At 53.1% G+C, this 13,557-nt stretch overlaps 2 protein-coding genes across 4 annotated transcripts in view; one reads left to right on the plus strand and one right to left on the minus strand.

The window, feature by feature from the left end:
* Nucleotides 1-2,101: 2,101 nt before the first annotated feature.
* Ppp2r3b (protein phosphatase 2 regulatory subunit B''beta) lies at nucleotides 2,102-9,213 on the minus strand. 3 transcript variants are annotated; one of them, XM_040730356.1, is made up of 13 exons: nucleotides 8,899-9,213; nucleotides 5,682-5,897; nucleotides 5,425-5,528; nucleotides 5,074-5,176; nucleotides 4,618-4,692; nucleotides 4,430-4,516; nucleotides 3,910-4,066; nucleotides 3,734-3,782; nucleotides 3,526-3,615; nucleotides 3,094-3,269; nucleotides 2,887-3,008; nucleotides 2,650-2,741; nucleotides 2,102-2,313 (listed from the first exon to the last, which is right to left on the minus strand). In XM_040730356.1, exons 1-13 carry the CDS (start codon nucleotides 9,196-9,198, stop codon nucleotides 2,256-2,258), a joined length of 1,629 nt encoding a protein of 542 aa, XP_040586290.1. In that variant the 5' UTR covers nucleotides 9,199-9,213; the 3' UTR covers nucleotides 2,102-2,255. The 3 variants fall into 3 exon arrangements, with proteins under 3 accessions (XP_040586290.1, XP_040586291.1, XP_040586292.1); XM_040730357.1 differs by lacking the exon at nucleotides 2,887-3,008; XM_040730358.1 differs by lacking the exons at nucleotides 5,074-5,176; nucleotides 5,425-5,528.
* A 318-nt stretch (nucleotides 9,214-9,531) lies between these two features.
* LOC101836531 (zinc finger protein 41-like) overlaps nucleotides 9,532-13,557 on the plus strand; it is a 46,270-nt gene continuing 42,244 nt past the window's right edge. Inside the window, exon 1 of the mRNA XM_040730359.1 lies at nucleotides 9,532-9,850. Within this exon, the coding sequence (XP_040586293.1) occupies nucleotides 9,572-9,850 (279 nt within the window). The 5' untranslated portion in view covers nucleotides 9,532-9,571. The remainder of the gene's footprint in view (nucleotides 9,851-13,557) is intronic.

The following is a 13,557-nucleotide window of genomic DNA, read 5'->3' on the forward strand; positions in this document are numbered from 1 at the left end:
CCACTGTACTCTTGTCCATGGTCTGAAGAGTCCTTAGCAAAAGTTGAGGTGAAAGGCAGGATTGCTCAGTAGCCAGTACTACCACTTTTGTGGGTGGAGTTTCTTCTTGGAGGAAATGGGGTAGAGTCAGCAGCTGGCCTGTCACTCTGTTATAAAAAGCTTTTTAATAAAACATTTTAAATGCCATGTTCTCTAGATCTCTGATCATTTGAGGGCTGTCTGTCTGTTTAGTGTATCTCAGACAAAATTTGTCTTTAGTTGTTTGCCTTAAGCACATAGGTGGCTACGGATTAGTGTAGGATCTGTCTGGAGAACTTGATTGAAGCTGAGAGTCTGTGGAGGGATGTTTTAATCAGAGCTCTATAGCCCGACTGTAACTGTTTTAACTAAGTAGGCTAGATGTACACCTATAAATAACAAACAAGTAGAGAAAAACTCCCTTTTGTAATAGAAGCTTTACCTCTGTAACCAGCTTACAGGAAAGACTGGGTGATATAAATATTCTGTTACATTGAAATAGACCTTTATAACCTTAAATGTTTACCATTGTTTATGGATATATAACAATTTATAAATATTTGAGACAGCTTAGTTGAATTTAAGTTGCATAGAATTATCAGTGTACAGAGACAAGCAGATATATCACACAAGACTGGATAAAAGTAAAAAACGGAGAACCAGAGTATAATCTCTGGTTTGTATGTTGCAGCAAACAGACAGAGATTTAAAGAAACAGAATTAAAACTGTGACAAGAGAGCAGATCTGCTGCAGATGAAACAGGCAACCTTTTTGTGTGAAATGTGTCCCCTACCAGGCCCTGGAAAGGCACGCCATTCCACAAACAAGCCATGCACAACAGAGCCAGTGAAAGAAATTACAGACAAAAAATAAATAAATAAAAGGCAAAAAGGCATGGAGTGGGCGGACCTAAGGCTAGGCCACAGGGTCTAGATGGCGGCTGCCATAAACACATTCCCATCTGACAGAAGTTAGAGAGTTTTAAGTTATAACTTCGTTGGCGTTTTTCTCCATGAGTGAGGCAGAAAGATGGGCGAAACCAGCAGGACACCAGAGTTCAAGGGCACAACATCCAGAAAGACCACCATAGGCCTGAGGAATGAATGCGCCAGTCTGTATGAGCGGTGCTAGGGCACAAAACCTTAAAACTTCGTTCCTGGGGGGGAAAAAAAAACCAAAAACCTCTCAGAGCGCCCTCAGCAGATGCTGCCCCGGGGCCAGGCCTTTGCGAGCTACTGGTGTCCACCTGGAGAAGAAACACGGTAGAAGATAGGACAAACAGGAGAGGCATTAGGAACAGGAGCGCAAGAGTTCTATTGAAGCAGGACAATCCCGGGGGAAAGGACTAGGCCAGGATGGGAAGCAGCAGGACAGCGCTGCGGCAGGCAGGCAGGCGGCGGGAGAGCGTAAGATCGCCGGAAAGAGAAGGGAAACAGACAAGGGTAAGGAAAGCGACTGTTGAGAGCGAGGCAGAAGCAAGCTGAGATGCATGGTAACACCATTCGCCCGTCTTCTGGCCGTAACTGGAGGTCCAGCGAAACGTTAATGATCTCAAGAGCCACTAAGCCATCAACCTAACGCATGTTTTCCGCGGGTGAGACCAAAAGTGGCACAGGTGCTCTCGGAGCTCATCAGCCTGAGAGCGCAGCCAAGGGGCGAGGCCCGAAGTCAGAGACGCTCAGCAGTCAGTGAGAGACGCTCATCAGTGAGAGACGCTCAGCAGTCAGTGAGAGACGCGGGGTGGCGCACAGGAGGCAGAGTCTGACTGTGCGCCACCCTGCGCCCCACACAGACACGGAGTCTGACTGTGTGTCACCCCGCGTCCCGCACGAGTCTGACTGTGCGCCACCCCGCGTCCCACACGGATACGGAGTCTGACTGTGCGCCACCCCGCGTTCCACACAGATACAGAGTCTGACTGTGCACCACCCCGCGTTCCACACGGATACGGAGTCTGACTGAGCGCCACCCCACGTCACCTGCGTCCCACACAGACACGGAGTCTGACTGTGCGCCACCCCGCGTCCCGCACGAGTCTGACTATGCGCCACCCTGCGTCCCACACAGACACGGAAGCCAAGGTGAAAATCTCTGAAAATCTTTATCCAAAAATACGAAGTGTGACGTCACGGCGCACACGTGTGATGGCCCCGTGACGTCATGGGGAGGGGCTAGGAGCAGGGCTGCTGGGGTGGGCGTTCCCATGTCCTCATGGCCCCACTCCGAGACTCGCATGTCACAGAGGCTCCAGATCGTCACCAATTGCGAACTCCAGATCCAAGAGGCTCTCGGGGCTGCGGGGAGGAGCAGGGCAACGTGAGGGGCGGGGCTACATCACAGTGACTGGGGAGGGGGCGGGGCCTCAGGGAGAGGCGGGGTTACATCAGAGTAACAGGATCCCAGGCCTGCGGGGGAAGGGGCGGGGCCACAGGAGGGCGCGGTTTATAAGGGGCGGGGCCTAAGGGAGGGCGGGGCTACAGGGAGAGGCAGGGCTACATCAGAGTGACAGGGTGCGAGGCCTGCGGGGGAGGGGCGGGGCTACAGGAAGAGGCGGGGCTACATCAGAGTGACTGGGAAAGGGGCGGTGCCTAGGGGAGGGGAGGGGCCTAGGAGAGGGGCGGGGTACTCACGCGTCCTCCTCCTCCTCCGCCACCAGGGCCTCGTACTCCTCGGCTGCAAACCGATCCCAGTCCGACAGCTCGGGGCCCGCGGGGTCCACGTCCTGCAGAGCCGAGTGGTGACATCAGAGTCGTGGGGCGGGGCACCGGGAGAGGGGCGGGGTCACGGATGGCGCCATGAAGGGGGGCGGGGCGGGGAGGGCACTGGGGGGCGGGAGGGGCTGGGGTGTGGCCTGCGCCGTCACGCACCCGCGCGGGCCCCGCCCCCTGCTCGCGCTGCTCGCGCTCCAGGAATTTGTCGGCATTGATGAAGGCGTCCAAGAACGTGGCGGCCATGGCGCAGCGCTTGAGGTCACGGAGCGTGATCTGCCCTGGGGTCGCGGGGTCAACAGAGGCCACACAGGGTCAGACGGGGTCACCAGGGGCCACCCGGGCCGGATGCATGACCCCGCTCACCGGGCACGCGCGGGTTCACCATGTCCAGCATCTGGCACGCGAGGTCACGGAAGGGCAGCGGCTCGATGCCCCGGGCTTCCAGGCGCCGCGCCTGCTCCTCATAGAAGAACTCGAGCTCGAACATGGAGAGCACGCCGTCCCCATCCAGGTCCAGGCAGCGGAACCAGTACTCGATGCTGGGACACACGCGTGACACATACATGACACGCGTGACACACATGTGACACACACGACAGATGGAGAGCACGCCGTCCCCATCCAGGTCCAGGCAGCGGAACCAGTACTCGATGCTGGGACACATGCATGACACACGCGTGACACATGCATGACACGCGTGACACACGCACGACACACGCACGACACACACACGGCATGCAGACACACGTGACGCACGGGTCATGGAACCCACATAAACGGCCGCGCTGCACACACCTGGTGGGCGTGGTCTTGTCCTCCTCGGAGATCAGGAACCACACGAAGTCAGCGAAGCTCAGCTTCCCGAGCGAGTGCACAGAGCGGCCCCTGCAGGGGTTGGGAGGGGGAGAACCCGCCCACCGCTCAGTGACGTCACTGGCCCCGCCCAGTCTGCGTCACAGACACGCCACACAAGAAGCCCCGCCCCCCATCCCCTAGCACCCACCGGGTCACGGCACCTGAGAAGATCCTGTCAATCACCCGGGAGGAAATGGCTGCCAGGAAGAGGGGGGCGGGTCAGGGTGGGCCACACCCACCTATCCCACCACACTTCAGTCACGCGCTCCATGCCCGCAGCCAGACCCCCTCAGACCCCGCCCTCTCTCCCCAGCCCTGCCTCACCTCCATCTCCATGACGACCCATGTCCCGCCTGTCAATCATCAGATCGTGGTCCCCATCCAGCCCCCAGAAGGTGACGTAGATGACGTAGAAGTGGGCATAGGAGAAGAACTCGGGCAGCCGGTTCACGTCAGGCTCCGCCTCCAGCCGCGCCACCTCCTAGGTGGAGGGACTGCAGGGGTCGCCCGGTTCCCGCAGGGTCAGAGGTCCACCCGAGGGTCGCCACGCCCACAGGAAGTCGGCCACGCCCACACGGAGGTCAAGGAGATGGGTTGTCACTGCCACATGGTGAACAAGTGCAGCGGGGCGGGCCACGCCCACGCTGGGGTCTGAGTGTTTACAGGTGACCCCGCCCCCTGCCTGCCCAGCCCCGTTCAGCCCCTCCTTAGTCACACAGGAACCGCCTCTTCGCCAAGCTCCGCCCACAACCATTTCAGGGACCCGCCCCTCCCTATCGGTGTCCTGCCCCTGTCCTCCTGGACCATCCCCTCCCGCCGGGACCCGCCCCTCCCGGGGCCCCACCTGCAGGAAGCGGCTCCGCCTCAGCTCTGCACACGTGATCCGCCCTGACCAGGAGCGGTTGACACTGTAGAAAATCCTCTGGGTGACCTGTGGGTCGGAGATTAGGGGTCAGCGGGCGGAGCCAGCCGCGGTGGGCGGGAGTAACCAGGTGGGCATGGCAAGGGGCGGGGCGGGGGCGCGTCACTCACCGTGGTGATGTAGCGGGAGTGGAACTCGGGCGCCTCCTTCAGGAAGGCGAGGCCAGGGTGGGTGTGGACCACATCCTGCAGGGGGCGGGGTCAGTGAGGGGGCGGGCTCAGTGAGAGGGAGGAGTCACTCAGGGGGGGGTCATGGAGTGGGCAGGGTCAGTCAGGGAGGAGTCTGTGGAGTGAGAACAGGAAAGAGACGGGGCCAGCAATGGGGAGGAGCCAGGGGCGGAGTCAGTGAGGGGCCGGGTTCTGTGAAGACTGTGGCCAGTGAGGGGGAGGAGTCACTCAGGGGGCGGGGTGAGGGGGCAGGGTCAGAGAAAACTGGCCAGTAACGGTGAGGAGTCAGGGGGCAGGGTCAGTCAAGGGTCTGTGTTGGCGAGGGGGTGGGGCTCATCGGAGCAGGGGCAATCCCGGGCAGTATCCACAGGGGGCGGTGGCACTGGGGGGGCAGGGCACCTGGAGGAGGGGCAGGAAATCCTCCTGGGCGAGGCCCCTGCCCCCTGGCACTGACAGCAGCTGCATGAAGCGGGCGGCGTCATCGTGACACGTGACCAGCACACTGGGGAGCGGGTGGGTGACGTCACCGCGGGGCAGGCCCAGACCACTCACAGAGGCTTCCGCCTGGCAGGCCCCGCCCGCCGGCTGCTTCCAGTCTGAATCCCTGAACCCTAACCGCAACTCTAACCCTAACCCTAACCCTAACCCTGCACCGCACTAGACCCGGCCGCGACACTCACTCCCGCCCCCAGCCACACCCCGCGCACTCCTGGCTCCGCCCGCCCTCACTTCCGTCCCCCCCAGACTCACTTCCGCCACATGGCCAGGAACTTGTGCACAGACACTGACCCGGTGCGCGGCCCGCCCACAGCAAAGAACAGTGGGGCTTTCCAGTAGAGCGGGCAGCCGCAGGCCTGGGGGCAGGGGAAGCGGGGTCACCCAGGGTCAGCCGGGACTCGGGGGGGCACAGCAGGTCAGGGGGTCAGAGAGTGACCCCGACCGAGGTCGGTGGGTCAGGGGTCAGCAGCAGGGCCCTACTCCCGCCTACCCACGGTGACGTCACTCACCTTGGCGACCACGCCCATGTCCCTGGGCCCTGCCCGCTGACTCTCGAACCCCGCGAACACCCGCTCCACCCGGGCGATGATGTCATCCAAGTCCGGCCCCGCCCCCGGGCGCCCACGTGGGAAGAAGAAGGCAGGGACTGCGAGACCTGGGGGCAGGGCCGCTGTGGGAGGGGGTGGAGGCGGGGCCAGCGGGGGCTCATGATTCCGGGTCTGCAGCTGCGGGGTCACAGGGGAGGTGTCAGCGTGGTTACTGGGGGGGGGGGGCGCCCAGGGGTACTGCCCAACCCAGCCCCGCCCACACCAGGGGCTGCCCAACTCGGCCACATCTACCCTTCCCCGCCCACACGGCACCATCCTCACGCCCCGCCCCATGTGGGAGGAGTCCTTGAAGCCCCGCCCACACTGCAGCCCCACCAGTATGCACTGAGACCCACAGACGGCCACACCCACAAGCTTCTGTCTCCACCCACATCTTGCTGTCCCTACCCAGCCAAGCTCACATGTGGACACGCCCCAAACACCAGGCCTGACACAAGGTCCAAAGTTGCCCAAATATACAACCCGGACCCCTATATCACTGAGCAGGTCCTGGGGGGGCACGCCTTCCCCAATGACCACGCCCACACCTCTGAACAGATCCTGAGACCATGCACACACCAGTGACCTTGCCCACAGGGTGATTGATGACGAATGCAGAAATATTAAAACATATGCAAATGTGTGGAATGTATAGAGATAAGTCAAATGCATTCAAATATTCCGGATGCCTGCCTGCATGCAAATGTATTCAGATATATTAAAATATGTGTGAACATATTGAATTACATGCAACAAGTATATGAGGAGTATGCTAATACACTGAATGTTTGGAAGCATGCTAAATGCATGGAAATATATTAGGTTATGCAAAAATACTAAATGTCAGTAACTGTACTGAAATGTGTTAAATAAGCAAATATATTAAATATATGCAAATATATGAAATGTATGCAGACATACCAAATGCATGCTAATATGCCCCAAAACATTCAAATATCCTAGATGCCTGCCAGAATGCAAATATATTCAGATATACTGAAATATGCACAAACATATTATATGCAAGTATATGAGATGTATGCAAATACACTAAATGTTTGGAAGCATACTAAATGCATAGACATATATTATGCTACACAGAAATATTAAATGTCCACAACTGTATTCAAATATGTTAAAAATATTTAGATAAATATATGCAAATATATAAAATGTATGCAAATATATAAAATGTATGCAAATATGCTAAATGTTTGTAAACACACCATATATGTTGGGCCCCAACCCCACGGGTCTATTTGAGTTACAACCTGTTTTCCAGTCCAAGTGCTTCCTGTCTTCTAGTCCTGGCTTACTGTCCCGGCCTTGACCCTCTGACATCAACATTCAGCAGGAGGAAAACTCTTATACCTGGGGTTTTTCCACTGTGCTGTAAACCTGTATATAAAGCTCCTCCCTCCTACAAGAGAGCTCTTAGCACTTGTAATGAAGACACACACACACACACACACATTTTCCTGGCAATAAAGGCAGCACATGCATTCTCTTAGTACAAACAGCTGGACGTCTGGTCTCTCTTTTCCTGATACCTCTGACCTGCTTGTGGAAGCCAGGTGCCGCAATTGGAGGTCCCACCGAGATCCAGAGAGACTTGGAAAGACTGGAAAGAAGACTCAGGAGAGGAGAGACTCGAAAAAGAAAAGATTTAAAAACAGGTACCTCAACTTCTAACAACAGTAAAATTGAATGGTCAAATCTAGAGGCTTTTTCTAAGGAGAAGGTGTATTGAATTAATCTCCAGCCTTTGCCCGATCCACTGAGTTTGGGAAAGTAAAGGGAAGCTCAGAGATCGCCCTCAGTTGGGGGGTGGATTGCATTAAATCTCCAGGCCTTTGCCTGACACCAAGGTCAGGAAAGAAAGGGGAAGCTGAGAGATTGCCCTCATTTGGAAGATGGATTAAAAGTGGGTAAATTGAAAATTGGTAACAGTTAATAAACGAGGTACTGGTATTAAGGAAAAGAAAAGGAAAAGAAAAGGAAAAGATAAAGGTATATGCAATGAAAAATACACAGAGAGTCTGGATACTGTATACAGTTGTGTTGTCTCTTAATTGTTTAATTGCTAAGAAAGGAACAAAAACTGCTAAGACATTTGATTATTAATGTTGCCAAATTAATCCAACTTACATATTTTGAAAATGCTTTGACTTCTAAATTTAAATATAAGGACAGGTTACTTGGGAAAAAAATTTCTACTTTTGTTTACACAGAACATAAACTGTAGGTTCCTTCCAGACTAGTATGGTTTGATGAAGCAAGACCACCTGAATCAGTGGCCCAGGTGACCCAACATCTAAGACAGCTGAGATGATGCAGCCTTACAGACCACAAAAACAAGAACTTCAACAGGTTTCTGCGTTTGTTTGTTTTTTTTCATGAACCCCATGGTATTTCAGTGCCCCTTAACAGCAGGAAGTAGTTTGGAAAGAAAGACGCCCACATTCCCAAGTATTGTTTATAAATGTTTGTATACTAAGATTGGCATTAACGTTCTAGTCACCTGAGCTAGGTGCTAATTTATATATAAAGAAGCGGGGAGATGTTGGGCCCCAACCTCACGGGGTCTCTGTGAGTTGTTGGTCAGCCTACAAGTGCAACCTGTTTTCCAGTCCAAGTGCTTCCTGTTTTCTAGTCCTGGCTTACTGCCCCGGCCTTGACCCTCTGACATCAACATTCAGCAGGAGGAAAACACGCTCTCTTCTACCTGGGGTTTTTCCACTGCGCTGTAAGCCTGTATATAAGGCTGCTCCCTCCTACAAGAGAGAGAGAGCTCTTAGCACTTGTAATGAAGACACACACACACACACACACACACACACTCCTGGCAATAAAGGCTGCCCATGCATTCTCTTAGTACACACAGCTGGACGTCTGGCATCTCTTTTCCTGATACCTCGGAGTTGCTTGTGAAACGGGCGCCACAATGTACCCTGGACTTGCTTGTGGAAGCCAGGCACTGCGCATATACATTCAAATATTTAAATACCTGCCCACATGGTAAATACATGCAAATATATGAAAGTATATGCAAATGCCTTAAAATGTCTCCTCCTCTGTCCCTGTCCCCTGGTGTCCCTGGCGTCACCCCCCACCCCCTCCCCCGACCTCCCTCACTCACCACCTTCGTCTTCCTCGAGGCTCTCCTGCATCCGGTGATGTCCAGCGGCGATGCAGGCTGGGCGAAGGGGGCCCCGGTGATGACGTCACCCCGGGCTATGACGTCACCCCTGCCGATGAGGTCAGCCCTGACGCTGTCAGGGTCGCCCCCAGTGATGACGTCAGGGTCGCCGTCCCCCGCTTGCAGCCGCCGCAGCCCCTCTCGCAGGGCGTCCTGGGTGCCGGGGTCGCTGAGCCAGCGCAGGAAAAGCTCGTCCACCTTCATCCGCAGCACGGGCTGCAGGGGCTTCCCAGGCGGCATGGCGGGGGCGGGCGGGGCGGGTGGGACGGACGGACGGGACGGACGGGAGGACTCGCGAACTCGTGGAGGCTTCAAACCGGGCGCGGAGGCGGCGCAGAGGAAAACGCGTCATCACACACGCGCTGGGAACATGGCCGACGCCGGTCTTCAGGCGGCGGCGTCGCCATGGCGACTGTAAACACCACAGCCCCCCCAAGAATGTGGCGGCGGCGGCGCCGGACGATGGCGTCATTAGAGGCGCGATATCAACACTGCGACTGTAAACACAGCGGTCCCGGCAACATGGCCGCGGCGACGCGGGGCGATCGCGTCATCAGCACGCCTCCCCGGGAAACATGGCTCCTACGCGTGCCCCAGCCGCCGACCCGTCGCCATGGCGTTTGCACACGGAAGAGGGTGGTCACCAACGGGGCGCCGAGGGTCATCGAAACGCACCGGAAACAAACGTTTCCGAACGTCATCACGTCGCGCCGTAAACGGACGTAGAGTCTGCGTCATCATCGTGACGCCCGCGCCGTGGTCGCCGTGGTTGCCGTGGAGTCACGCAGACGCTCACGCGGGCGTCACCCGAGGCCGTAGCCGGGACCGCGGGGTTTGCGCGCCTGCGCATTGGCGACCGCTGAAGACGGCTGTGCGCGGGAGCCGCAGCATGGTGAGTGATGCGGAACATGATGGGGCTGGACCTCCTGGTGCCGGGGTGGGAACTTCAGTGTCCTGTGAGGTCTCCTGTGTTCCCGGGAACTGCCTGGCGCTGGCCTATGAACGCTTCACTCTACGGGCTACATCTGTGGAAAGCGTTTCGATCAGGGAGCTTGCTGTCATTTCTGCAGTCAACCCCCAAGTGCTTTTGGTGCATACTGAAGACTCGCAGCAGCCTAGTTTCTCTAGCGTCTTCTAGAAGTTCTGTGCTATACATATAGCATTTGGGTGTAAGATCCATTTGGACTTAATTGTGGGCGAGGTGAAAATGGCATTGTTTTTCTTTCTTTTATTCATTTATTTTTAGTTTTTGGAAACAGGATTTCTGTGTATAGCTTTGGTGCCTGACTTGGAAGTTGCATTGTACAGCAGGCTAGTCCCAAATTCATAAAGATTTGCCTGCCTCTGCCTCCCCAGTGCTGGGATTAAAGGCGTGGGCCACTGAAGACATCTGTAAATGGCATTCTTGGGTTGGGTCACACTCCCATGCTAAGCTGTGATGTGGAAGAGTAGAATTGTTGATAGAAAGGATTTACCAATTCTTAGGGAATAGGGGAGGGACCAGCCACCCATTTAAGCAGCCATGACAGGCTAACATGTGCTCGCATGACCTTGTCGCTCCTGTCCTGGTCACTAGGAGGTCAGATGCCCTCGAGGCAAGGAACCAATTAGAATTTAGCTGGTGGGGCTGTGCTTTACGGACAAGTGCCCAACAGTGACATGCAGAGTATAGCAACCGCCCTGGGAGGGCCTATGGGCCATAACAAACAGTTGACCAATCAACATAAGGCAGGTCACCCAAACCTGGAAGCGCACAAATCCTGAGACTGTTTCATACCCCTAGACACTCCCCTTATGCTGCCCTTTAAGATCCCTTGCCTTACAGTTTCTCAGGGTCTTTTCTCCGGCCTTCACTGCAATGGCCTGAACTAATGGGTTTAGCTTGTTAAATAACCCCAATAAAAGACTCTTTGCTTTTGCGTCGAAATGGGCCTCTTGGAGATTTTGGCGTTCAGAATTTTGGCAAAGCATAGTAAGTTCCACGGGGAGTGCTACCTCTAAAATAACCCAAAGTTAAAGTAGTGTGCTAACTAGGCCTGTTAGAGAGTAAGATGCTAAAATATACATTTGTTCTCCAGGATTGTCCATGACAAAGGAGAAATCCCTGATTTACAAATAGCCCCTGGCCCAATCCCCGCAAACTTTACTATCTAGAGGAATTAAAAGTTATGACAAGGTTTCATCAGGCGAACCTGTGGCAGGATCATTAAGGAAAGAGCAGCAGTTGGTGGGGCAACCACTGCCTCTGCCACTGGACCACGTGCTTCTTGCCTGGAGGCATGCCCAGGGTTGTACTGTTGTGCATGCACCTAGGAGGAGGCTTGGTGGCTAAGAACAGGGCTTTCGAAAGCTGCTCAAATTACTGCGTCACAATGAGCATTAGGGTATGGTATGCCATGCAGGTCCAGTTTTCTTCTAGAAAAAAATCATAGTTCTGCCAGATGGGCAAGATGAAACCAGGTGAAAAGTATTTGAATATGAAAACACTGTTGTGTTGAGGGTTGGACTGAGCAAGCAAGACTTTCTGTTTATGTCCTTACACATGGAGAAGGAACATAGATAGCTCCTTCTTAAACCCAAGAACATGTTTGGCAGAACCAGTAACAGTTTGGAGCCTAGCCCTAGGTGTTTTCCACTAGACCTTGAGGTATCCAGAATAAAATGAGCTCATCTAAAACTAGGAAGATGTTTTAGAGAGAATGTAATGTTCTGGAGCCAGGGCCTTTGTGGAGGGGTTTCTTAAGATTCTGAGGACACAACTCTTCCCATCATATGGAACTATAGTTATTGGTCCCAAGGCCACTGTGGGCTTAGTCAGTAATGTTCTTGGGATACCCTGTGCTCCCGTTGTACTGCATTTTTTTAAGAAACCTTCTCCTGAGTTTGTTCCATAGTGTGATAGTTTCTGCTGACTTCCTAGAAGTCTCCTATTTCCCTCCATTTCCCCCTGGAAGTTGTATACAGGAACTGATTCCTCTGAAGAAGCTTACTTAGAATACGACATAGCTTAAGCAAGACCTCCCAGGCCCAGCTTTTATTTATTTATTTTATTTTGTTTTGCTTTTCCTATCTTTCTCATCTTCTGGCACCTCTACCTCAGGACCTGCCAGTAAAGTATGACATGCTGTTTCAGGTTATTCGTGTACTATGATATAATTATGGTAATACCTTTTCTGTTGAAGTCTTTCATTTGCATAACTAGTCCAAGTTGCAGTTTCCTGTCACTATTTAAATTCTTCAAAGTATAAGCTCATTTAGGAGCCAGGCAGTGGTGTTGTAGGCCTTTAATTCCAGGACCTGGGAGTCAAAGGCTGTCAGATCGTGATAACTTTGAGGCCAGCATGGTCTACAGAGCTACTTCCAGGACAACTAGGGCTGCACAGAGAAACCCTGTCTCAAAAAAACAAAATAAAAAAAATCTGTTTTAGGCTCTCTCCTCTTGGAGCATTAGCCAGAGATGTCTGCATGCTGTCATTACAGAGATTTTCCTTCTTTTAATCTCTTAAATCTGTTAAGATACTTCTCATTGGAATTCTATTAATTCTAGAACAGCTGGACTTCCAGCCTTTTAGAATAAGGTTTCTGAGACAAGCGCTCTCATGCTGACACAGGTGGCCTTGATCCCAGTCTGTTGCTTTCCAGGGCAATGACCTTGCTGTCCTCTTGATTACCACTTCTTAAATTAAGTGACTGTATGACCTCAGAGTTTTGAAATCATCCATTTGAGTCATGTAGTTGACTGTCCATTGTAGTCACAGGAAAAGGATTTGCATGTGAGCATGGTTTCTGCCTTCAGACCAGAGTATAAAGTATGGTTTATTGAGTTTTCTGTAAGGGGGAAACAGGGTAGCGAATCAGCTGCTTGAGTCATCATCATGAAAAATGACCTGGTTGTGGCAGTGTGGTACTTTGAGCGTAATTGGCCCTATCATCTCATAATCTCATAGGGAGTGGCATTATTAGAAGACATGACTTTCTTTTTAAAACAAATTCTTTTCTTTTTTTTTTCTGTTAAGACCTTTAATTTGTCTCTTGTCTTTAAAGGAAAATGTTTCAATTTCTTTTCCACGTTATCTGCATTCTTCCACTGTGTGGACTAATGCTGGAGCTTCTAGGAAGTTTATGCATTGTGTCAGATATTCTACTCAAATATATTCTACTTTTTTTACTTAAATTTAAATTAGAAACAAGGTTGCTTCACATGTCAATTCCAGGTCCCTCTCCTTTTCCCTCCCCTCCTCCCATGCTCTCCCACCAACCACTCCAATATCTCCACATTTCCCCAGGGAGGGTGAGGCCCTCCATGAGGGTGTCCATAGTCTGTCATTCCATACAGGGCAGGGCCTAGACCCTCCCCCAAGAGTCCAGGGTGAGAGTGCATCTCATTGTTGGATGGGCACCCAAAGTCCATTTGTATACCCGGGAATAAATACTGATCTACTACCCAAGGCCCAATAGATTACCTAGGCCTCCTCACTGACACCCACATTCAGGGGGTCTTGATCAGTCCCATATGCTGAATTCCCAGCCATCAGTCTGGGATTCAAGAGCTAACCCTTCTCAGGTCAGCTGTTTCTGGGGGTTAACCCTTTGATCATC

Source organism: Mesocricetus auratus, unplaced genomic scaffold (assembly GCF_017639785.1).
Source record: "Mesocricetus auratus isolate SY011 unplaced genomic scaffold, BCM_Maur_2.0 Super-Scaffold_100023, whole genome shotgun sequence".
NCBI classification, from domain to species: domain Eukaryota; kingdom Metazoa; phylum Chordata; class Mammalia; order Rodentia; family Cricetidae; genus Mesocricetus; species Mesocricetus auratus.

Bases quoted from the DNA above. Each gene is read 5' to 3' on its own strand.
- Ppp2r3b (XM_040730356.1), bottom strand. From the start codon at position 9,198: ATGCCGCCTGGGAAGCCCCTGCAGCCCGTGCTGCGGATGAAGGTGGAC. The intron at 3,783-3,909 runs GTGAGGCAGGGC...TCTTCCTGGCAG, and splicing joins GGGTCGTCATGGAGATGGAG to CCATTTCCTCCCGGGTGATT. The intron at 3,009-3,093 runs GTGAGCGGGGTC...CCGCGACCCCAG, and splicing joins GGTGAACCCGCGCGTGCCCG to GGCAGATCACGCTCCGTGAC.